The 25,253-nt window shown below is 43.2% G+C and overlaps 1 protein-coding gene across 1 annotated transcript in view; it reads right to left on the bottom strand.

Moving 5' to 3' along the window:
* Positions 1–24,623, bottom strand: part of GLIS1 (GLIS family zinc finger 1) — a 177,880-nt gene extending 153,257 nt beyond the window's left edge. Inside the window, 3 exon segments of the mRNA XM_058808922.1 lie at positions 23,793–24,176; positions 24,402–24,434; positions 24,437–24,623. Coding sequence (XP_058664905.1) covers positions 23,793–24,176; positions 24,402–24,434; positions 24,437–24,623 — 604 coding nt within the window.
* Positions 24,624–25,253: the final 630 nt, after the last annotated feature.

The following is a 25,253-nucleotide window of genomic DNA, read 5'->3' on the forward strand; positions in this document are numbered from 1 at the left end:
ACTTCCCAGCTCACTTTAACAAGGAAGTACGAGCAGCAGACAAGAAAGGGATTATGTTAGGAGGGAGGGGTCAATAAGCCTTTAAACATAAGTATTATAGTATCACAGTCTGATTTCTATATCAGACCCTGAATAACCTACACTGAATGAAAGAAACAGCCTCAGACCTGCAATTTAACATAATCTGGAACTGCACTTAATCTATTACTGGGGAAGCTGTAAAGGATCAAGGCAAGATCAGTCCTTCAGTGCTGGGTGCTGTATCAACAGATGGAGCCCTCTTCTAAATGTTTTAATGCATATAATGGATGGGAGCTACTTTCAGGTATCAGAAGGCTCTAGGGGCAAAACAGCTACTCAAGTCTACAAAGTAATTTATAAGCATCTGCAAGACTGAATAATGTAGAGAGAACAAATAATGTACAGAGAACAAAAGGGAAACCTCAAAACATGCAACCATCACAAGAGGCTTTGCACAGGCAAGAGAAAGAATCTGTACCTTGAGGTGAAATCAAAAAGGGACTTAAGAAGGTAAGATGGGAAAAGCTTCAAAGTATCTGCTGGGATAAAAGGGAAAAAGAGAAAACTTCCAGTTCAACAGAGTGTTCTTTTCTGGTTTTTCAGAGCTAATTCATTTAGCATTAGCTCAGAAACTGTAACCCCACACTGAACCCAAAGCCAGCACAGGCTGGGGTTCTGCTTTCCCCACACCACCCTCCAGAGCTCCTCTACCAGCCACCACAGGCTGTCCCTGCTGAGCTGGGTTTGTCCTGGGCAGGAGGCACCTGATCTCACTTACTGTCCCCACCAGGGACACGCACTGCAATGAGAAATGGCCCTCTCATGCCAGCTGTGCTGCAGATCTCCCGCATCATGTAACCCTGATGTTACAGAACCCGCATCGTGAACACGCACAGAATGTACCACTGCTCTTCCAAAACAGGGCACATCAGTTATACAGAAGTATTAACTCCCCAATACTGTAGAAAGATCATTATTCCCATCCCATTTTGACCTGGGATAAAAGGGGTTTGGCTCAGTTTCTTTTCTTTAACCTGACACATTACCTTTGCTGGAGCATGTGAAAACCACACACTTGTGAAAGCATAAACAGCACTGAGTAGAAAAGAGTCTACATTCTCATTTCAAAGAAACTGCATTGGGGTACAGATCCTAAGGCACCAATTTAATGAAAAAATGAACTTTTTCAGTGTTGGCAGATGTTTAAAGTACATGCCTGAAGTGAGTGTATGCTAACCAGCTTAGCTTTGCTGCAGACCTCCTCTGTCTGCTAAGACTCCCTGGTATTTCACAATGACACACATGCCCTGACACCCACACACCACTACCATCTTCAGTAATAATGATGTGTGCCCTGGAAATACCAGTTATTGTAGCTCTAAGCCCTGCACTTTATGAGCTTTGAGTAATTCTTAGCATTCAAAAACCTCATTCCAAAGGAGAAGAATAACAAAGCTTAAAAAGAAAAAAAAAAGAAATGACAGGTAGCAGTTGGCATGAAAAACTGGGAACCAGAATTTTCTTTCTCCCTGCACATAGTTTTATTTGCATGTACAGGCTGCTGCATTCAAGAGCTTCACCAGTTCCACAGTAAGTGAAATTCTACTTCTGATCACTCTTCCAGAACACCAAGCTCTAACAACCTCTGAGTTGCAATAATTAGTTATATGGACCACATATTCTCCCCCCAGTCAAGAGGCACTGTAGAAAAGCAGGTACCACCAGCCTGATTCTGCAAGCAGCAAGCCCAAGGCCCTGAGGGGGTTTCTGGCTCATTGGAGATTCTAATGATGAGCCAAGGCAAAGCCCCAAACTCAGATCTGACCCATGGCCACATCACCAGACTTCAGCACTGAGAGAGACGTCACTCAGCTGGGTTATGCACCACACACTCATAACAAACCTTACTGCACTAGGAGGCAAAACCTGTCCCCTTTGTTGGCAAAATGCAAATGTTGAATAAAGGATTCCAAATTTAAACAGTGCCTGTGAGACGCTCCCAGGAATGTCCCTGATCTGCAGCTGAGAGAGGCAGTGATGCTGTAACTGGCTGCAGGTCTTATACACTCAGTCAGGCTACAACATGTAAATGATTTAACCCTTACCCAACCCCAAATCCCAATCAAATATATCTCAAGCACTTCACAGGCAGGTCTGCAAGTCCAGCTAAAAACACACCTCTAAGTCAAAAACACTACTCAAGTGCACAAGGACAGTGTGCTAGAGTATGAGACTTGTCTTTCAGGAACTGAAATAACTGATTTCCAGTGTTTTCTAAAATGCAGAGAAGCACTGGAAATTATTAAATGTAAGGATATCTCATATCACTGAATTATGTCTCCATTTATACAGCATCAGGTTCACCAACTTATTTTCATTTAAAAAAACAACAATACTCATTTTTTGTCTTCCTTCCCTCTGCTTCTCAGTTACAAGCATTTGCTTAGGAATGCAGAGAAGACATTAAAAATATAATGAAGCTGTTTTTAAGAGAGAATTATTTGCTGCTGCTTTTCAAAGTTGGTATGGTTGCAATCCCATGTAGGACATGTCTCTATCTTTGAGTCACAAAAAAAGGTTGTTCATACTATGCATAAAATATATTTAGCTCATATCAATATGTAAGTATATAGGCATAAGTACTACAGCTCACATTGAACTGTTTAGATAAAACATTTGTCAGAAAGGACAATGTCTTACACCACACAGAGCTGAACAGAATTGTTTCTGTTTCATGGAGTGTTTATTCCATTCCATGAAACTATTATTTCTCTTGTTCTCAGCTGGGGCTGAGAGTGGTATCACTGTCACCACGAAAACTCTATCTACAAAATGCTCTGTAAAAGCCCAAGTTATAATATCAGGGTTTAATCAGCCCTAACTCCACTAGTTTAATGAGGAACAATTGTGTAAGTGGGAAAATGATTTATCTTGGGACTGTGAAGCAGATAATTTTGGTTAAATTTTTCCAGATGGCTTCAAACCCTGAAAACTAGCCAAACCCTTTACCTACCTACTTAAAGAGCTTGGATGCCTTCCCTGGCTGATTCATAAAAAGAACATGTTGCATATAATCTATATGGCATGACACCCCCATTCTTGGCCACCAGCACAGGGATATAATTAATCAGTATTAGCTGATACGTGTTTTTCTTTCCATTTATATCAGAAATGCAGATTAAACACAAACTTCTTTGGATATGACATTCTCCCAGTGAGCTCTGATGGCGGGAAATGGGAATCTGCTGCCTCCCAGCAGCACCAGAGCTGTCTTTACAAAGCAGCACTACAGCCAACAAGTCATCCTTGCTTCTCAAGCACTGGGCAGGGAGATCCTGATGCATGATTTGGCCATTACAGGCATCTCCTAAAGGCCTCCTGCCTGGTCTGTTCAGCTGCCTTCAGCAATGCCCCAGCACCACCAGTCTGCATCCTCCACAGCAAGGACATGCAGAAAACACAAACTAGCAGTAAGCAAAAATAAAGGCACAGAAAAATCTACAAGTGTAAAAGGAACAACCATGGCAAAGCATGGCAGGAGGGAGACAAGCTGGGAGAACTCAGCAAGAACCTATTCAGTATGAAGCATGTTGAGAGGGAAGTTTTAACTTCAGGGCTTCCTCCCTGGTGGCCTGGTACCAATGGTTTGACTCCAAGGGTAATTCTTTTATCATACATAACATCATTAATAGTGCAACTAATTTTCCTAGTGAAGCAATTACCTGTTGGAGCCAAAGGAATTCAGTTTTCCTTCAATTTACACTGACTTAGAAAAAGCGAAGGGGTGGATTTCTGGATCCAGTCCTATCACTAGCACACCACCATGAAACTTTGAATGGGTTTTGCTGAGAGGAGAGAAGTGAAATTTAGCAGACAAGACACAGATTGAACATCAAGGAGAGGGCTGTGAAAGACAGCTGAGCATGAGGACAGAAGGGACACAGAATCTCTGTTCTTGATGGTGTGTAAGAACAGACTTGGCAAAGAACTACCAAAAATGGTGTGGTAAGCATTGATCCTTGTGGGAAAAGAATCATAGAAACATACAAGGCCTTGGGCTGGAAGGGACCTTGGGCAGGGACACCTTCCACTGTGCCAGGTTGCTCCAAGCCCAGTCCAGCCTGGCATTGGGCACTTCCAGGGATGGTGCAGCCGCAGCTTCTCTGGGAACCTGTGCCAGGGCCTCACCACCCTCACAGGGAAGGATTTCTTCCTAATCTCTGTGATCTCCTAGTGATGGTCATCACCCCAGCCACTTTCACTGGTGACTAGAAGTGCTGTTTTTCCAGGAGAACCTGAACCAGCTTAGAGGGCGGAGCTGTGATGCCCTTACAAAGCTTAGGGGGTATGATTACCAGCATAAGACAAAACACAATAAATACCCTTGTTCTACCTGCCCTTCCCATTCAGTATCCATTTTACCACTTGAAGATTCCATCTTTCTAAATGTGATCAATTTTTCCACTTTTTATAGGACTGAGAGCTAAGCTGCTTCTTTTTCCCAAAATCACGCTTTCCCCCTCCCTTCTCTTTCTTTTATTTGCACAAACATTCTGCATCTTTGATCTGTATCAATTCTCAACAAAATTACTCCCCTTCTTTTCAGCCTCAAAACACTTTTTTTTAAGTCTCTGATCTATTACTCAATCCATCTTTGAAGCTTTTTAAATTCTGCTAAATCTTTTAGGAGGCAAAATACTAATGTAACAACATAATATTACTTCCAGGGCTATTTTCTATTCTCTTCTTTTTATTCTCTAACATCTGTTGTTTTGGCTTACACCATATGCATGGGGAAGGAGGGCTGAAATCTCTATAGGGAAACAACTGCATTATGAAGATTTTCACTTCCTAATGGGAGAGAATGCTTACTCTAAAATCTCAGGTAGGTAGGGGTGTTTTAGTGAGCAAGCTGGGGAAAACAAAAATTAAAAAAAAAAAAGGAAGAAGAAAAAACATAATTATCATGGATTTGTGGAAAGCAGAAGTGCACTTTAACAAACAGCTTTTCAAACACAACTCTGATGATATGAGATGCAAGGTCATGCCTTAACTCAAATTAAGTCACCCAACACTTCATAAAAGCACTTCCATTCACAGAAAACTGTATTTCTCATACAGTTTTCTTATTTTGCAAGTATTTTTAGTTTCTGCCCTGACAATTCCAAACAAAAGCAAACCATAAATGTGCTTATAATTTGCATTCCTTCCCTGTGGAAGATATTAAAGCAATTTACTCATTGAAATACTTGAATCCTATCACTTGAACACATTTTACCATACCTCATCTAGCAAAGATAATGCTTTCAGATGAGAAGTGAAGAGCTATTAATTTGGCACAAGTCTTTCAGTTACAAGAAGGAGGTTACAAGCAGGAGGTAAATACTGCACCACAGTATGAAATTACTGAGCTGTAATAAAAACTTATAGAACTTGATTTTGTCTTGTATTTGCAGTCAACATCACTTCTGCAAATCGAAGCTTTGAGTTCTTAAAGTTATCAGCTATCTTCTCTTGCAGCAGTTTTTCTGTTCCAGACAAAATGCAGCTTTAAGGATCCAGGTTAGCACAAATTCAGCCACAGAAGGTTAAAACTCAGCACTGAAAATGCTGCACCAAGCCAGAGTATGTCCTCAGATCCATCTGTGCAGCTCAAATCAGGAAACATCCAGGTTTGCACCTGTGTAACTGAAAGTAGAATGCAGGTATCTGCTTTCCCTTTAGTTTGTAAGCCACAGAAACAAACTCAATATGTTGCCACTTGCTACATTTACGAAAATCCTCCAGTTCCTCTCCACAGGAAATACTTAGAGGATACTCTTAAGCTGACATGCAAAATACTACTCAGGGTGATTCCCTACTAACCTGTTACTCAGAACTCTGTGCAAAGCCCCAGGAATCAAGGTGGGGACATCTGACTGCTGCTGATTCACCCCATTTGCACCCATCTAAGCAGGATTTAGAGCACGTTTACAGAGCAGTTTTTAGCAGTGGCACAGGCTGCTCACACAAATCTGCTGACTGGGAATCCTGAAGAATACAGAACGCACATAGGGCCAACATTACAAGCAGAAGGCCACAAATGGTCACAAGTTCTTATGCAGAACTGAATAAATTCACTCAAAAGACTAAAAATACAAGGTGGCCAGTGGCTTACAAAGGGAGGAAAAAAAAAAACTCAAACTTTCCAAAGAGCCAGAGCTTATTAATCTTTTTCTGTTCAGCTTCTAAAGTTTTATAACCACATATCTCACTTATAAATACTCAGGCTAAGACCAATATGTCTTGTTCCGTGTAAACTCCCTAATCAATGCTGCCTCCTTTTCTATTAATCCACCCTTTAAAATACGTTCTTTTATCAGGTTTTAATGTCTAACATGATTTAATCAAGAACACATGCCTCATAAATATCATCTGTCATGTTCCATTAGTTTCATGTGGAAAAGTACAAGTCAATAAACAAAGGTTGTGCCATAAATCTGCCTTGAACACATTATACCTCAAATAAGAAAATAAAAACATGTGTGTCCTTTGACCTGGATATTCTTAAAATGGAACTTCAGGTATTGTCTTATGCATTTAAAAACGTCTAAAGCATTCACAATTAATTGCGTACCTAAGCAATTTCAATTTACATAATGTTGATCTGGAGATGGTGATTAAATAAGCACGATGCCTTTAAGGCACCTGTTAAATAACATCACTGCCTCTGGGTTAAAACTGATATCCCGCCCTGCACAATGAAAACCAGGCCCCTCCACCATGCAACCGTGCAATAAAACCCCCTCGTAACTCAGAGCAGCCACTGGCTTCAGTTATTAATAGAGAGAGGGGAAGAAAGGAAAAGAAAAAAAGCAGCACCTTCTCCTGTGCACTGCATGGAAATGTGGCTGCTGGAAGCAGCAGCAGGGCCAAAGGATTCCTGGGAGCTCTCCCAGCCCCTCCACTCCAGCCTTGGTGGGCACCAGTTTGTCACCAGTTCTCCAGCTGTCCATGCACACAAATAACATAAGGTACAAAGTTTTGGTATTTACAGTAATGATCAGATGTGATGCTTGGGTCATCTGGGAATTTTTACTTAGGGAAATTCCCAGCCTTTCCAGAGTTGCAGGCAGCAGTCAGTGCTTTCAATCCCTTCTGCTCTTCAAGGCACACAGCAGCTTGTGGCTTTTGGTGTTTTCCACTACTGATCTCAGTTTGTTGCAGGCTTTGTGTGTGGCATGGGACAGATGCTCCCAGCACTGAGCACCAACTGCCTGCAATAGCCACAAACTGGATTTGACCCTCCACAGAGACAAATGCTCCTTCCCATCTTGCTCCTAGTTCCTGGTGGGCTTTGCCTTGGACACCCTCCCTGCCCAGCCTTCTGTACTCCAGCAGCACAAACAAGGGCCAGAGACTTCAGCGGGGTCCCTTATCCATGCCCCAGCACCTTTCTCTGCAGCCCCCACGGAGTCCTAGGGGACTCACTCAAATGTAGCTCTGCCAGAAGCAATCATCTTCTCCTGAGGTCCCACTGACTTCTCTAGGATCTGGAATATGGTGGACAGTTCTGATTCCTGTCTAAAACCAGGGAAACTGGACGGACAACAGCTCTAGAGGCCTTGGGACAGGAAGTCAAATGTTTTCCTCTCAAGCACTGTGAAATCTGAGAAACAAGTTCAAAACTCAAGAGATCAATTTTGAAGCTTTACAAAGAAAATAAAGAAAATAAAGAATATCTAGGTCTTTTTCTTTAATGACTACTTTGATCACTCACGCACTTACATCCTGCAAGTCCCATTTACCTCTTTGGGCAGATGGGCCTACACTCATGTCCAAAGCAGTTCTGAGTCTGTGAATGCAAGGAAGAGGCTGACAGTGGGGATTCCAGGAACTTCCTGGCTCTCCATCACTCAGCTACCCACATTTTCAGAACTGTGGGCCCATACTGAAAGCGCCAGTTGCACAGTGCCACAAGAGTGAGACAGCACCCAGAGCAGGGATCCCCATCACAGCACCCTGGTGCAGAGCAGCCCTTCACAAGCCAAGGTTTAGAGCACCAGCCCAAATGGCTGGGCAGTGACTCAGCCCTCAGCAGCATTTCACAGGGCACTCTGGAGCACACAAAGTATTTTAAGTGAGACAACGCTTGGTGTTCTCAGTGCCAGACACAGAACCAGTGTATGGCAGGCAGTTCCCAAGTGCTTACTCTCAGGCTACATCTAACCTGGCTGAACACCAAGGCCCTTTGCTGGCAAAGGAACAAGTCTCTTCCAAAAACCTACTCTAATTACGGCTGCTCTCAGGGCCCTTATAAACATCAAGTCCCACTTCCCAGCTCTTGTGTTTCCTTTTTCTTCAGTAACAGGATTTTTAAAAGAAAGGCAGTTTTCTGGGTCAGAAGACTCTAGGAGTCTACACATTGCAACAGTTTGATAGGAAAGTCATAATACTTTCAATTCCCTGAGATCTTTTATCTTGCACATCTCACGCAGACTCCAATGCTATCACCTGGCAAGGAGCCAGAGGAGCTCTGCTACTAAACCAGCAAGATAAGATCAGTGCTGAGTGGAGGAAACGCCAACAAAAATCTCCCACTTTTCCCTGGATTTTCACTCAAACAAATGAGTATGTCACTCCAGTTCCCCACTCAACAAAGCTGCAGTGCCTGAAGGTTGGCCCCATCCTCCCATGAAAGTGCAGTGCATTTTCTCTGACTCACTCTCCCACCCCACTGCTCATCTAGTAGGCCTCAACTCCTTGGTGGAACAATAGATTATCACATGGCACAGCTTTCTAGGCAGCTGTCTGCATCACGTGCTGCAACTCACAACAGGAAGAATTCAAAATTAAAACTACAGCACCACTCACAGAAGATGCCTTAAAAGGAGACCCACAGAAAGCAAGAACTGTGTAACAGTCAATGCCAGAAGACCAAGCACCAGATCCAGAGAATTGTTTAGGCACTGAATTTCCACAGATGTCAACAGGAGTTAGGTGCTTGCATACCTCTCAGCATCACGCCTTTAGTAAAGCAAATTGTAAGGCTTGATTTTCCAGTAGTTCTACAATTCCTACAAATTGTTCTTCACCTCCTTTGAGGGGCAAGTCCTTCAAAGGAGTGTCTAGAAGAGTCATCACACATTTGTCTTTCCTGCAAAGTAACCACTTCTCAAGTTCTCAAAGGAAACAGGCTGGACCTGATAAATGCATGAAAATAAAAAACGAAACATCACCTTTTATGACACTGTTAAGGTGCTTGCCTTCCTATGAGCCATTTAATTCCACGAATCTCTGAAGCAGGATCCTGTCTCTACTTACAGCTTATAGAGTGGCAAAGAAGCATCTGACAGGTATTGCATTGTAGAATACCTGAGAGACATTAGCTGCTCCTTAAAACTAATAGATCGTTTTCAATTAACACAGGCACCATTGAATTTCCCTGGTTCTTAAAACAACATAAAACAAAAGCTCCAAGCAAATCCAAAAAGGCTACCACATTAACCAAAAAACTGACAGGGTTCTGCAACTGAAAATCTATGAAGAAACTGAACTTAGCACCAAAAGGCAATCACTCGCTTCATTCAGAAATATAAATCAAAGATACCACCCAAAGGAAAGGGGAAGGAAAGAAAGGCTCTTGTGATGACAGTTCAGATTGAAATTAATTTGCCCACTTGCAGAAATTCAGAAAGCATTTGCTCTTGATTTTTCATCTCCACCACATGGCAGCTGCTTTCTCCCAGGGCACACACTGACACTGTTGTGGGCTGTAGGAGCAAGACAGCCAGCACTGGGAATAGACAGGTCCCGTGGTGGCACAGCAAGGAACAGGCACAGCGGCCACTCCACGGGGTGTGCAGAGCCCCAGGTACACAGACAGACAGACAGACAGACAGACCTGTGTCTGGCCCAGGGACTGACAGAGGGGAAGGTGTCACAAATATAAATCTCAGGCCAGGGAGCCAAAGAACTCAGCTGAATTTTAGTCACATTGGTATCTCTCAGTTTCCCTTGGCTGCCTGGATCAACTGTAGCCCCAAGTTGTAAAACCTGCCCACAGCTGCTCTGCTCACCCCCAACCTGATGTTTCACACTGTGACTTTATGCAGGCTTGTTTGGATCTAACAAGGTCCTTATTTTTCTACAATGCAGGAAATAAGGAAACCAGCCATCAATTATTAGAAGCGCAGCAGATCTGAGCTGCGTGGCTGTAAAACAGATTTTTCTTTAATGAAACTGAGCTGGCATTTGCCAGAAATAACAAGTGCCCAAGACCAAAATGTAAATCAAAACTAAAGGAGAGTTTTCAAAACTTTGAATCATTGGTAGCAACAGACAAGCTCAGAAGGAGGTTGGTATGATTTTGGAATGTCTTAAAAATGTGTGACTAATATGACTTCTAAAGACATTATTTGTGAGTTAGTATTTCAGTCTCCCCACAGAAAGAAAACATCATGACCAGAGAGGGCCAAAATGTTTGCTGTAATAACTGTGTTAGTATGTCACTATAGCTGGGCTAGGAAGGAGGTTGAACCTCTGTTTTCATTTCACAGAAAACAAAGAAAGGGAAGATGTTAATGTTGAAAATCATCAGTGCCTGGCAAGAGGCTATCACAGCCCTTATCCTTTCCCCACGTGTCCAGGTTTTAAACCCAGCACTTGGTTTTAGCTGGTCTCAGCCCAGGCCCTGAGAGACAGCAGGTTCCATCACCCATCTCTGAACAGACCTGTCTAGTCCAGGAGGAGTGGTGCTGTTTGCTGAAGTGACAAACATTACAAGAGAAAAGAAAGGATGGGTTTGGAGGAAACGTTAGTTGCTAGTGATTCCCTTGCCATAACTACTGTCCAAATTGTGTGACTGGGGCAATGCTCCTCCTTCGCTGTCTGTCCCCTGCTCTCTGTCACAGAACCCAGAATGAGGGCATAAATTTGGCTCATCTGGATGCCAGGCCCATGGACTGCAATGCAGGAGGCACATGAAGGAACTGCAGCACCAGGTCTGGAAGAAGGAGATGGCCTGGGATCCAGTCTTTACAGATTGCAAGTGGAAGCCCTTGGCAGGGTCCAGCTTGTCCATCTAGTGATTCTGCCACTGAATGCAATTGTCTGTGGTTGATATTAATAATTTCTTCCACAGAAACATTCAGTGTCTCTCAATACCAGAAGGTTTATCCTTCACTAAACTGTGCCAGGTTTGATTACCCTTGCAGTCAAAAGCTCATCTTCCTTCTTGTTTTATCCTTCTCAGTTTCCAGCCATGGGATACCATTCTGCACTCAAAAGAACCCTCGGGTATCACTTATTTTCTCCTCCACTGCATCTCTGGAACAGAGCAGATTCCCTGTAAGCTTCCATTAGTCCATGGGTACCACACATAGGTCAGGATCTTCCAGTTCTTCTCCAAGTCCTTTGATTTTTCAAAGCCATTTAAGAAAGTCTGAGCATTAACCTATCTTCCTGCAATCAGAGTGATAATTTACAGAAGAATTACATCTCTTCCCTAAGCTTTTTAATAATGCATCATATCACCTCATACCCTATTAGAAGTGTTATTTTCTCATACCAGTTAGATGTGACATGCCAATCCTTTTCAGTGTAATTGCTTTCCAGAACGTGAACCTATAAAAACAGTTTATATCTTCCATGCCAAGGTACTGCCTCAATTGCATGGTACAAAAAAATACCTGCTGTAAGGTTCCTCATGACTGCTCAAGAAATCCACGTCAAATGCCAGTCACTTCCTGATTTTTATTAAATAAAAACCTTCCCTTAAACCGAAGGAACAAACTTTACTGGTAGTGGCTTTCTATATTTTGTTAGGATTTCAGCAGAAACTATTCAATATCACTGGAAACAAAACCCAAACTTTCAGAGCTGTATACAAAACACTTGCACTGTACAAAATATTTATATCTGGTGTGCATCTCAATTTCTATAGAAGACAGTTTCTGTTCCTTTCAAAAGGCAACAATATTGTTTCCTATACCACTATTTTTCTGCCATCAACACTGAATCTAACAATTGAAAATGCATCCCAGAAGTCTTATCTACCGACACATTTACCTCTGCCAGCCTCAATCTCTTGTTATAAAACAAGAACTAATTTGATGAACTTTTTAAAACCACAGCTTCCTTCAGCTGCTCTGTTAATGCAAATTTCTGCCACATTCCATCCCCAGATATGAACAGTCTAAACTCCACCTGGACCATGAGGATGTAGATACAACCAACAACTCAAGGTCAATAGTGCTGCAGGCCTTCAGTTAATTTTTGTATTTGGAAAACAGGATGCACTGCAAATGAATAATAATTCAATGTGAGCCTAATTCAGTATCAATAAGGCTATTTCCTTCTCCAGAACAATGGCTGGCATTTTCTATCCCCAACAGGCAATCATTTGTTAGCAATGGCATGTCCCCAGAATGCCACAGAACATTTCACAACTGCTTTGCACATAAAATCAATCATTTTCCATGCCCAGTTGTCCCACCACTGGCTCTCCCAACTGGTGTTCTTCGAGCCCTTCACTCAGCCTTGTTTTTATTGCATGCCTTCTCAGTGTTTTCTTGACAAACAAATAAGTGGCCAGAAACACCCATGTTAGACAAGGAGGGATTTGAACTTTGCTCAGCAAGTCAAAGAGGACAGAAGCCTGGACTATTACAGCTTGAGAGACCTCTTCTAACTCTCTAGTGCCTAAGCAGTTGAGTGTAGGAATTAAAAATGTCACAGGAAAGACAGCTGGGCCCAAAGAATTACATTCCACAGTAGGATTTCCACCCAGCCTGTCTTTAAAAACTCCAGTGATAAACAACTTATGTCATCCTTGGGCACTGTATGTCAGAAAATTAGTACACTCCTAGAAGGTATCTTTCCTACTGTCAAGCCCACATAATCCCTGTGGAAGAATAAACCAATCCAGAAGACACAGAAGTGCTGAAGATCAGATTCATTTTACAAAATATTTCATTTCCAACAAAGAAAACCTACAGCCACGCTCAGCTCAGAAAGGATGCAAGAGGAGATTTCCTTCTGGAGCAGCAGAACAGGAGCAGTGCCTCTGACACACAAACTGTAACTCTGATCTACAAATCACTCGGTGTAGAAGCTCCTTCCCATATATAACATATTCTGAATCAGGGCTGCTCATCAAACTAGCAAAGGTTGCAATCAGCAGCCTTCACATTGGAACCTGTATTCAATCTCCCAGATGGTTTTCTTTAGTGGCAGTTAGTGTCATAATTCATTTTTATCTAAATGCTAGCTGGCTATGAGGCTGTTTTTCACCAAGTTTTCTCTCAAGTCTTATTACCCAGGATCCAAAATGACCTCCCTGTCTCTTCAGTGTGACTGCTTGCTGCAGAAACATCTACCCCATGCATAAAACTTCTTTATCACCTCTGATATTTACTGTTCTTAATTTCCAAATCTTCCAGCAACTTCTCCAGCAGCTAATAAAAAATCTTTTGTTGGCATCAACGCTAGCCCTTAGCAAGGAAAGTTCCCCAAGCAGGTTAGTCTCATTTTGAGAAACTCAACCTGGGTACCACTGAGGCTGCAAGTCTCTGCAAAACACCAGTGTTTTCATTCTAACCTGTCAAATAAACTGCACTTGTAGCCAATGCTATCAGACTTTTCAGCTCAAAAGACTGCTGATGATTAATCATCTCAGTGGTCTGCTCTCACCTTCTAGGTTTGGGTCCCTTTACATTACCTTTCTATGACTAATCTTGCAGAACACAGCCACTTGTAAAAGCATCTATAGAACTGGCAAACATAAAGGCAACAGGTATAAAATTGCATTTTGACAAAGCAGTTTGAGTACTTATGCCAGCAATCTCTGCCTAATAGCTTCTGACAGGATGCAGTATAAGAGAAAGGAGATCTCATATGAATAATGATTCCAATAAAAGCCAGCCAAATCACCCTGACAGATTTCAAGTATTTACACATTCAGCAGACCAAAAGCTATCTACACCAATTGCCATGCTTCCACTCATTTAGCCCACAATTCAAGTAAGTTACAACCCTTTATATATAAATTTAAAAATAAACTAACAGCACAGTGGCTCTGTAAGGAGGCAAGAGAGTAGAAAGAAAAGGTCACTAAGACTCAAGGGCAGGGAAAGAGCAAGTGGGCTCTAGGAGTAAATATCCCCTTAAATTTCCTGTATATCCATCCAAATCAGGGAGATGCTGAAATGCATCAGGATCTTTGTTCTGTAAGAACCATCACTGTCTGTAGCTTATCCCCACAAAACTAGGAAGTCAGCAAACCTTGAATAGCTCAAGAACTCAAAGAAAAGGAATAAAAGCAGATTTGTGGTAAGGTGGCAGGAGGAAAAATAAGAAGCAAACTGTTCAGATTAAAAGCGTGATATGTCTTTTTCTTTTGCCAAGTGAACTGAGTCCATCCTTGGAGGACAATTTTTTATGCATAAGCCCTCCAGAGCTCAAGTCTGCCTCCTTTTTATCTACTCTTGGATTTAAAATGGCATCACTTCAGATTTGCACCAGAGCTAGGGACAATGAGATCAGGCCAGCTCAGTTTCAGTTGAACATAAACCAGCACTGATAACTTCAAGGAAACTGAACATTACAACAATCAGATATCCAGAAAGAAGGAATTTAGTGCTGCTTTTTCTTGTTCAAGTCTCAGCTGCATGCAAAATCTATTCTGCCAGAGTGATGAGCATCTTGGGAACCTTGTAGTAGCCACCTACACCTCAAAGCCCAGGGACACACAGTCCATTGGGTGATTTCTGCCTCAAGAGCAATGCACACTAAGAGACTTTCCCATCTGCTGGGAGGCAAGAGCAACCCAGAAGACTGGGGGGTGGGGAGCAGAAATTTTCCTTCCACCAGGTACTTTTTTATATGTCAAACACTGATCCCTTAATGTAGCCTTCTTTCCCTCACCTCAGCACATCAAGCACTAAAATAAATGGGAGATTTTGCTCCTCTGCAGTAATTCTGCAACAGGCAGCACAATCCAGATGCTAAGCAGCAACAAGCCCAACTAAAATGCTGTGTTAAAAACTTTTCCCACAGATAACAAAGATGGATTTTGCACTTTTCACCACTCATGCTCACCACTCACCACCAAGGGCAAACACCAGGACCTTCATGCAGCCAGGAGAGAAAGCCAGCCCATGCACACACTCCAGCAAGTGCACCCAGGGCAGATACAGCCACACACTGCAATGCCACGTCCTGCCCCAGCACCACATCAGACCTCAAACAGAGCACAGCCACATCATCCCAACTCTGCACCTGAACTAACAAACTCTGTCTCTCAGCACAGAAAATTAACCTGGCCCTGAGTTTGCCCACACAACTGCCTTGTTTCTGGTTCCAAAACTGTCTTGTCCTTCTCTGCACCATGCTCTGCTATGCTCTGGCTGTAGAAATATCATGACCAGTACACAGCATTGCCCCAAAATGATACAAACAGTACTGTAGAGAACAGAGTTCAAGCACCCTTGTTCTGTTCATCCAAAATATTTATATACTTGGCCATGTTGGCTGCTGGCACAATCCTTCACCACTTTTGTCTGTTTCACATACAATGGCTGATCACACCAGCTTTACACCCATACCCGATCTTGAACACAAGAAAAATTGAAGGTGAACGTGCTGTGCTAACTGATCTACTGGGCTACAAGTGTTTGCACCCTTTTTTCTCAGGAGAGAATTTAACACTTTGATCTTCAGTGTCTCAAAGGAGTATTGAAGAGTTTTCAAAAATATTCAATACTGGCCTCTTCCTGAAGTCAACGCCCTGCAATTCCAGCAGGAGCAGCAAGGCAAAGCAAGAGTTATGAAACCTTCTGCTAAATCCTTTCTGGGATCTTCCCAGAAAATACTGGGTAATAAACCAGCAATGTCCTCTTTTATCTGTTCTCACTTTAACTCTCTCTCCTCTGTCCAGCACAGATGGGGCTGGGAGACAGGCAGGACTTACGTAGGGAACACTAAGTGCTGACGTAGAGTGAAGTGAGTCCTTCTGCAGTTCCTGTCTATTTATTCTCCTCTCTTCAGTCACTCCAGAGATGTTCCATCCAAGAGCACAACTCGCAGTCATCGTGACTGAGCACTCCCTCTCTGGGAAGGATTCGGGTTAAATCAAAGCCAGCTGCTTTACAGAGGGGCAGGAGGCTAAAAAGTTAAACAAAATAATAATAAAAAATGCAATCTAGAACCTACATAGATAGGAAATCTGCTCTTGTGGTTCAAATAAATAACTCTAAGGTATTTAAGCCTCACGCACAGAAAACAATTTTGTAACTTTTTAAGTCATCCTCTTGCATTGTTGTTCTGCCCTAATAACTCTGAAATGTGCTACTCTTCTCTCCCAGTTAAATATCCTGTTTCACAAGCCCACTCCTAGATATCTGAAACTGCACAGCATTTCTATCTAGCTTTAGGCATCTAGCATTCCAAAGAATTAATATTTAAACTTATTATAAAGGAATGGGGATTGCGTTAAGCATGTAGTATTTAGCAAAACATTCATACCAATAAACTGCTGTGTTGCTTGTCTGAAGCGCATTTATCATCCTTTAAACTCAAAAGAAAGATTATGCTCCAAAACTGACACATGTATCTATTTTCCTTTTAATACAACCAAGACTTAGACAGGATTAGAGAGTGGAAGCTATCAAATTTCAATTTTAACAATACACTTAAAATTATATTATCTTTCTTTGCCTAGGGGATTGTTGACTTCAGTATTTAAGTGACTTAACCATAGCAAATTGTGAAAAAGCACTGAATCACAGCACTTATTTTAAATAATCCTAGACCCTCTACCCCTTCTAGGGAAGAGCCTCATGTTAACATTTTTATACATATTACTGCTCTTATATCTCTTGATTGTATATATAAATGAGTAAAGAAACTTTAACCTGTTGGAAGACATCACTAATTGGTATTTTTCCTCTTATATTAGCCTTTGATTTACACCTCACATACGTTCTCCCAAGCCAGCACATGTAATTTATTTACAGCACTGGAAGGCAGGCAAAATACATCATCTACTGTTATACAACCTTCTACAAGGTATTAAAATACCAGGCCCCTGGAGACACACTTCATATAGTTCAGCAAGTTCCAAAATAAACCAAACCACCAACCCCCTAAGCACTTAAAACAACAATGGACATCTGTATTAAAAAGTTAGTTTTTTACTGTATTTGATGATGTCGCTTTAGTGTCATTTTTCCCTCTGGCTAATATGCAAACAACATGGAAGAATGAATTTTCTTTCTCCTCATGGTAAAACAACTAACAACTCTCACAAAGCACTCTTATCACACACATAAATGCCAGAATTAAGTGTAGTTTATGATGTTTTGCATTCATTTAAGCCTTAGAAAAAATTTGGTGCTGTAAATTCAATTGCAGTGCTCCTTTACCAATCCATTCGGCAAGATCATCACATATACATTCAAACATAATGATGGAGAAGTCAAACATAATTATTAAAGTAAAACAGTTGCTTTAAATAAAAAGATGTGAAGCACTTTGAGTTGGGATCAACCTTGTAATGCTCAAACCTCAGCACTTTGGGATCAATCTTGTAACACTCAAAACCTTAAAATAACCTAATATACAGGATTTGGATCAATTTCCTTTTGCAGCTCTGTAAATGTCTCATCTGTTTTACAAGCAGTCCTCTGCCTACAAATAATCATTAACAATCATTTCATATAGTCAAGCTAATGACTGTAATAAAAAAAGAAAAAAAAGAAGTCCTTGTTCCAGGTAACCAGTGAAGCACAGATTCTCAGAACAGAAAGTTCAGGTCCCAACCAAGATTTCACATCCAGAGTGCCAGAAATGGAACAGGAGGGGAAGGGAAAAGGGGAACTCTTTGCCTCCGTTCTTCAAAGGCTGCGCAGAAGGCAGCGCCGCACCGATGCCATCCGAACGGAGGGAGCGGCCCTCGCCTTTCTTCACACGGCCCATTTGCAGGCAGTAACACGGCCCGAGGGGTTCGGACTGCTCCTTCCCTGCCACCGGCCGAGATAGCAGCTGTGCCATATTCCCAAACACACACTTTGCTATTGTTTGCACATTCGTGGGGCGAGATTGGGCCGTGCCGCGGCCAGCGAGCGCGGCCCTCGCTGTGGAACCCTGTACTCCGAGCCACAGCCATGTGCTGGGAAACAGCGCTGGGTGGCTGAGCTAAAAAAGAGCAAACAAACCCCAGACTATTAAAAGGCGTTTCAGGCACTGTGAAGTGATTACTAGATTGCACGCCTGGTTCAAGCTTGTTGACATAGAATGATAGAAATCTGGAGTGCAAAATGGAGTGGTTTACGTCTATTTTCCCTCTCCAATTACCCTGCCATCAACATCTTCAACAGTTCTAAAATCACTAAACAGCAGAGTTTCTAGAATAATGGTAATTACGGTACTGAGCATGGAAATTAGATTCACAGTACTACAGAGTTCTCTCATAATCCATACGTTATTCCACTTCCTAGCTTACAGATGGATTTAATAGAAACTTGTTATTTGTTCTACAAGCTTTTCCCTGTACACAGGAAAATGAAGTTCTGTAATATTAGGATTGAAATACTGACCTAGCTAAAGTTAGTGGCAAGACTCCTACTGATATTAATAATTTAGGGTAAAATTCTGTCCTCCTTACTCAACAAAAAAAACAAACCATTTTACTGCAATGAAGCAGTACAGTGTCCTAGAAGACATTCACTTTAAATTTAGCCATTTCATTTCAAAAAGAACCTTGTAGACCTCCCAGAATATAATCTCAAGTATACTAAAGATTCTCAGCATACAGTTAACACCTATGTGTATACAGGGTTGAACTCTCAAGATACAAATAATGAATTCAGTTATATCAAAATGATAATTTAAATTGGTCTACATCCAAAAATTTGTAGTTGATGAGACTGCTCACAGGAACAGTAATGTACATACTTAACCACTTGCAAGATGTAGACGTTAATTTTTTTCCTACTATAAAAGAAAAAAGGATATTTTTCTTGTCACTCCACTTAGCCCAGTATATAATGACCTCCATTAGTGTAACATTCTAAAGACAGAACAAGTAATTTCTTTTTTTTAACTTCTATTCCTTCAAACAAAACTCAAATCAAATAAAAAATTTTCTTCCAATATTGGACTTATTTCCTTGTTGAGAGTAATCTGACATTATCTGTTATTCCATATAATTCTGCACAATAATAAAATAGATACAACATTTATTCCCTTCAGCTTTTCCAGTAGCTGTAGTTTTTGTCATGAAGCAGAAAAGAGTTTATTTGCTTTTACAAGTACTGAATGCCTTTACATGACTGGTTGATCATTAGATTTCCTGGTTTGTATTTGCTAAATACTCTCCACTAATGATTCTTAAATTACAATGGATTTAATGATTAGATACAATTAAATTATTTTAAATTAAATCCATGAAAGTCCCATCTTCAAGTCAATGACTGATTTTGCAACACAAATCATTAGAAGAACTTCCTTCAGCAGCAAGTAACTGCAAGTTATTTGCCTATTCAAGACAAGTAAGCATTATAGGCAGTTTAAGGGAGGAGAGGACAGTCACAATTTATTCCAAATGAATTTATGAACGCATTCTCCAATTTGCAGTTTCTTCTCCTTTCTCCCCTTACAAAACAAAATTAGGCAAAAAAGAGACCATGAAATAAAAATATAGCTCTGTAACTGCACATTCTGTTCAGACCAACCTTTCAATTCCTTTCTGTCTGCTACAAATGCAGCAAGGGAACTAGAGTGAAAATAAGAAATAATTACTACTGCAGCTCTACCTAAAACTGAGAGTTTAGAGATCACCATGAACCTGTCCCTGTCTCCTTATCAGCCCATAACATATTTATCAGCTCTAGGCAGTCACACTTGCTCCAGTGGGATAATTCAGGTGAACACAGATAAGGTGTAAGAACGAAAATGGCAATCGGGCCCAAGACCAGTCAATTCACCTAATAATTCATAAAATCAAAGTATACACTTCTGCTTGAGATCCCAACAGCATAAGCTGTTACTTTCACAAGGACAGTCCTGACAACCAAGGAAACAGTCACAGGGGGATTAAATGGCAAGATTTACCCCTCCTTCTCAACAGCAGAAGGAAATTAATACATTTCAATACATTGCTTGTGTGTTTGCTGAAAGCAGCTACAGTTAACAACAAACAAAAAAAAAAATCCAAGCCGTTTTCTCCTTGTCTGAATAAAACATACTCTCAACAAGGAAACATCCAACTACTGCAACTCGACCAGCTTATTGTTTTGCCCAGTGTAAGTTAATATCTGAAGTGGTTGCTGCAAAGGTCCGGGCCATTTGGATGATTTCCCAGTGGCACAGCTAACAGGATAAATCTCGTCATTTCTACTGAGTCATGAATTAGGTACGCTGAACAATACTGGAAAAGAATGAAAAGGAGAAGTGTTTCCAGGTAACAACCATAATCAACGTCATTTAGAAACTGAGATATTAGGCATCTTTATAGATTACTCTTTTGTCACCACTAAAACCTTCCCAAAAGCTTCTTCCCTGTAGACAATAAGTATTTTGCTGTGTTACTTTCAAAACTGTAATACCGTAGCATGAAATTCAACAACGTGGAACCAAACCCACAGAATCTCAGGAAAACACTGTAAAATGGACTTTATACCTTATGGCACAGTCATTCTATGTCAAATGCCTCTAAAAAGCAGTGTCTGTATGCAAATACTCTGCCTTGTTACACACAGGGAAATCAATGACCAAGAAAAGCATGGTGCCTATCACAGCCAGCCACATCAGAAGGGGTTGGCTGGGTGAGAACTGGGCATTTATATTAAACAGCTCCCAAACAGAACAAAATATGAAGCACAAGTCCAAAACAGTGTTATTTTCAGCAAACAACCAACAGCTCCATCCTGAAAAGTTTAGACCCCAATGATCCAATTCCCAGAAATAAGCCTCACCACAACCCAAGTTTTTGTTTGGCTCTTCAGAAAGTCCAAAAGACTCGCTCAGGCACGGAAGCATTTTGCAGAATCATAACTTAAACACTGTGAAGCAGCACAGTAACACCACAGAGACACTGCAACAGCAGGATACTTCTTCCCCATTGTGATTACTTCAAAGCTGCCCTTTTTATTAGTAGAGCAGTGTATCATTTTGATTCATTCTTTTTGGGAAAAAAAAAAAAATTTAAAAGTAAGACTTGTTTAGGAAAAAAAGACCTTACAGGCAACTATAAAAATCAGTTTTGCTCTTGTTTGAGAGCATCTTTTACACTCCCTACTTGCAGCTTTCAACTGTGGATAAACCAAAACCAGGAGGCACATTCTGTAATCTAACCCAGACTGCAGAGGGAATTACTGGGTACATGGCACTCTGGCACACGGGCACGATGCTCTGAAATCAAGCTGTCATCAGTTTCCTTCCCAAAACCTTTCACTGGGTAAATCTGAGTATTTCACTCACTTCCATATCTTAGCTTTATCTTGGTATATCACATCCACATGCTATCCCAGTCCTTTATCTTCCTCAGGAACCAGGGTTGGTGGGAGATGGTTTGCACAGCTCCTTGAAAGAGCAGCAGCTCTGCTGTCTGCAGCACAGCCCGCTTTAGACACACTCTGATTTGTGAGCTGGAGCACAGTGAGCACTCCAGAATGCCCCTGTGGACATTAAAGCACTTGCTGACACTGTCCAGGTCAGAAGGAGCAGCACATCCCACACATTTTAAATCAGACTTAGAATTTTACTTTAAATTTTACTTTCCCTAACTGCTCCTGAAAATGTCTTCTTGGGGGGGGAAAAAAAGGCAAAATCAAACCAAACAAAAAACCCCAACAAACAACAGGAAGCCACCCAAAAAACTCAGTGTTGCCATCTTTGGAAAAATCCAACATTATCCATCAAATCCTCCTGCTCAGTTAAATGAGCCCTCTCCTGGCCCATGGACACCTACTTACTGCCATGACTCAAGTCACCCATACACTGAAGCAACCACAAGGTAACACCCTGGACAGAAAACATGCTAAACAAAAACAGCAACAAAATGTAAAACGCTTTTTTTCCCCCAGTGGTGAAAATGGGAAATTGATCGGTCAGGACAGATGAATTAGGAACCTTCTCCCATGCCCACCTACATCTACTGTAAAAATCCCAAGTGAATGCAAAGTTTAATTCTTCCTCTTTCCCTCCCTAAATTCCTGCCCTCTTCAACAACAAGAGGGATATGCATGAAAAGAGGGCTAAACAGCTCAAAGGAAAAAAAATATTTTAAAAGTATTTCAACAGTTTTCCTGGACAGGGCAATGCATGGGCAGGGTTTTAAGCTAGTATGAACCCTGTCAGGTGGCACCAACCTCACCCGTGGGACCACAAAGGACTGGAACAGCCCTTGAGTCCCTTCCACAGGCACCATACAAGAGCTTGTAGCTCTCCCTTTATACTACGTGAATCCTCCTTCTCCCCCCTCCAAACAGGAGCCTGTGAAACAGACCTTCATTTCACTCCTGCCAAATATTAACAACCTCTTTTTTTTTTTTTTTTTTTTTTTAAATCAGGAGAGAAGAATTGCAGCATTAACAAACAGAAAAATAAAAAAGGTAATTTATAACCTGCTGCTCCACTCTGTCTGTATTCAGTGGTGATGAACAAACACATCCTCGAGGCTGCAGGACAGACCTAGCACAGATCGAGGTGTTCATTAACATAACTCCGTGGCAGTGAAAGGTGCCATCACCCTAGGTAACAAGCTCACAAAAGAAAATGTCACTAGTCCAAGGGCATGCAGCCTACTTTTGATTTTCAGAAGAATGGACAGAACTGGAAAAAATCCCAGTGAGAACTGTCTTACAGAGACAAGATAACTGCACTTACATATCTAAAATAAAGAATGTGAATAGACTGATAAGAAAAGAAAAAAGAGAATTACCTTTTAACTTTACAGAAAACCTTATCTTAATGTTAATCACCTTAGGTGTACCTACGTCTCTGCAAGCGACTCTGTAGCATAAAGAAATGCTCCAATTCCCTCTGAGCCCATCCAGTGACAGAGGGATTATTTTAAAATTGAATTTTGATTAACGAATTTCAGCTGAGTTAACCAGTTATAGCTGAAAAGTGTAATGAACAGATTTTTAGTAAGCAACTCCTAACCCTACCTCAGTGCCACTTTCTTTAAGGATGGAGAGCTGAAAATCAGGCATTTGCTAACTAGCAGAATTTGACCTTTCGGGCACCAGGAGCTCCCAAGTCTGAGGATTCACCGCCTGAATCCAGCATTTGAAACACCTCCGTGAAATACAAACTATAAAATCCAAGCAATCGTGGTGAAACTGCTGAATAAGAATCAGGCATTTATTGTCAGCCAGGCACGCTCACAAACAAACACCCCACACGAACTCTCTGGCGCAGGACAGACCAGCCCAGTCTTCAGCACCAAGCCCAAAACCACCTTTGAGAAGTGACTGCATGAGCAGCACTTCAGGCTCAGGACAACTAAATAAGATGCTGGTCTCAAGATTTTTTAAATACTATTTTTTTTTAAATATTATTGAGAGACAGCTTCACGCTGGAAAAGTACAGTCTGGTTTATCCTGTCCCACCAAGGTGCTCAGAAAAAAAAAGTTTTAAAGCTTGAAGTTAAATAAACAAGTTAGGAAATACACTAAAGACCAGAAAGGGAGGAGGGAGGGGGGGGAAAAAGCTTGTTACGTTTTTATTTGTGTAGTGAATAAGTTTTTGGTGATGGTAGTGTTTAGTTCATGCATTTTCAAACTCACCCTTCACGCTTTGATGTTTCTGCTGCTGGAAATAATCTTTCGAGCCTCTAGCGCATCGCAGCTCCTGCGCCCTGGGCAGAATCGGAATCCTCTCAAATATGCTGGGTCGTTTGGGGATGAAATCTAGCAGAGGTGCTGACATCTCAGGGGGGCTCTGCTGAGGCTCCGTGTGGTCACCGCCGTTACTGACAGATACTTTAAAGGACATCTGAGGATTCAAGTGAGCTTTACCAGCGCCGGGACGAGCCACCCGCGGCAGATCCTTCTGAGACGCTCCCTGGCATTTGTCGCTCACCTCGACGCGGGCGCTGCCTTTCTGAGCCGCGGCGAGCTCACAGTGCATGTCCGCTTGCGGCTGCTGCTGCCCGGGCCCCCGCCGCTCTCCTGCACCGAGGGCACACGGGCTGTCAGCGCGGGCGGACCCGCCGCCGCTGCCCCCGCCTCAGCTCTGTGCCCTCCGTGCCGCCGCCTCCCGCCTCAGCCCCGCGCCGCCAACGGCCGGTAACCGCCGCGCGTGAGGCGGCGCAGCCCGCAAAGCTCACCCCGCAAACCTCACCCCGCTGCCCGCTGCCCTCATGCCGCGGCCCCCGCCCGCTGTCTCACACACACCGGCCGGACGGGGGAAGACGCGGGGCGCTCGGACCCCGGCGGCGGCTCGTCCGTGAGAGACGGGGCGGCCGATGCCGCGCGTCGGCTTCGCTCCCTCTCTAGGCAACACTGCCGGGCTGCTCGTAGCCGCTCCCGGGAAGGCGAGCGCGGCCGGGAGGGGCGGGGAGGGGACCCGGCACACGGGCGGGTTGTTTGGCGGCCGGTGCCTTTCAGCTGAGGCATCCGAACAGCGGCCGCCCCGGCAACCACGGACGCGGTGGCAATGCGGGTTCGCCACCGCCGGGCTCGCCGCGGCCCCCGAGTCACCGGTCCCGGAGGGAAGGAGGGAGGGGGGAAAGCCCGGCCGGGCGCGGTGACAGCCGCGCCCCCGCGCTCCTACCTGGGAGGGGCCGCCCGGGGGGACGCGCTGCCCGCCGGCTCCCGCCGCCGCGCCGGGCGCACGGGCTCAGCCCCACTCCCCCGCCGCAGGGCCGGCTGCCAGAGCGCAGGCGGCCCGGGCCATTACCCTGGCGCGGCGGCGGGGCCAGCCGGGGCGGGCAGGGGGAGGGCTGTGCCGCCGGGGCCGCCCCTCGGGGTTTGGCAGCGGGGTACGCCCGCGGGACCGGTCCGGCTGCGCGTCAAGGAACGCGGCAGGGGGACCGCAGTTAGCCCGTGCTTGCGGGGGCCAGTGGGCCAAGGTCAGCCTGAGAATAGGTGTGCCCTGGGTCCGCACCTTCCTGGTGCCCGCCCGGTGCGGAGAGTCCCTGCAGCTGCCCACTTGCCTCCCGAGCGGTCCGTGGTTTTCCCTCCCGCTGCCATGGGCCCGGACCCTTTCCCTTTGCCCGCGGTCGTCGAGGATCCTTGTGCCTGTCC

This window comes from Ammospiza caudacuta, chromosome 7, assembly GCF_027887145.1.
Source record: "Ammospiza caudacuta isolate bAmmCau1 chromosome 7, bAmmCau1.pri, whole genome shotgun sequence".
Lineage (NCBI taxonomy): Eukaryota > Metazoa > Chordata > Aves > Passeriformes > Passerellidae > Ammospiza > Ammospiza caudacuta.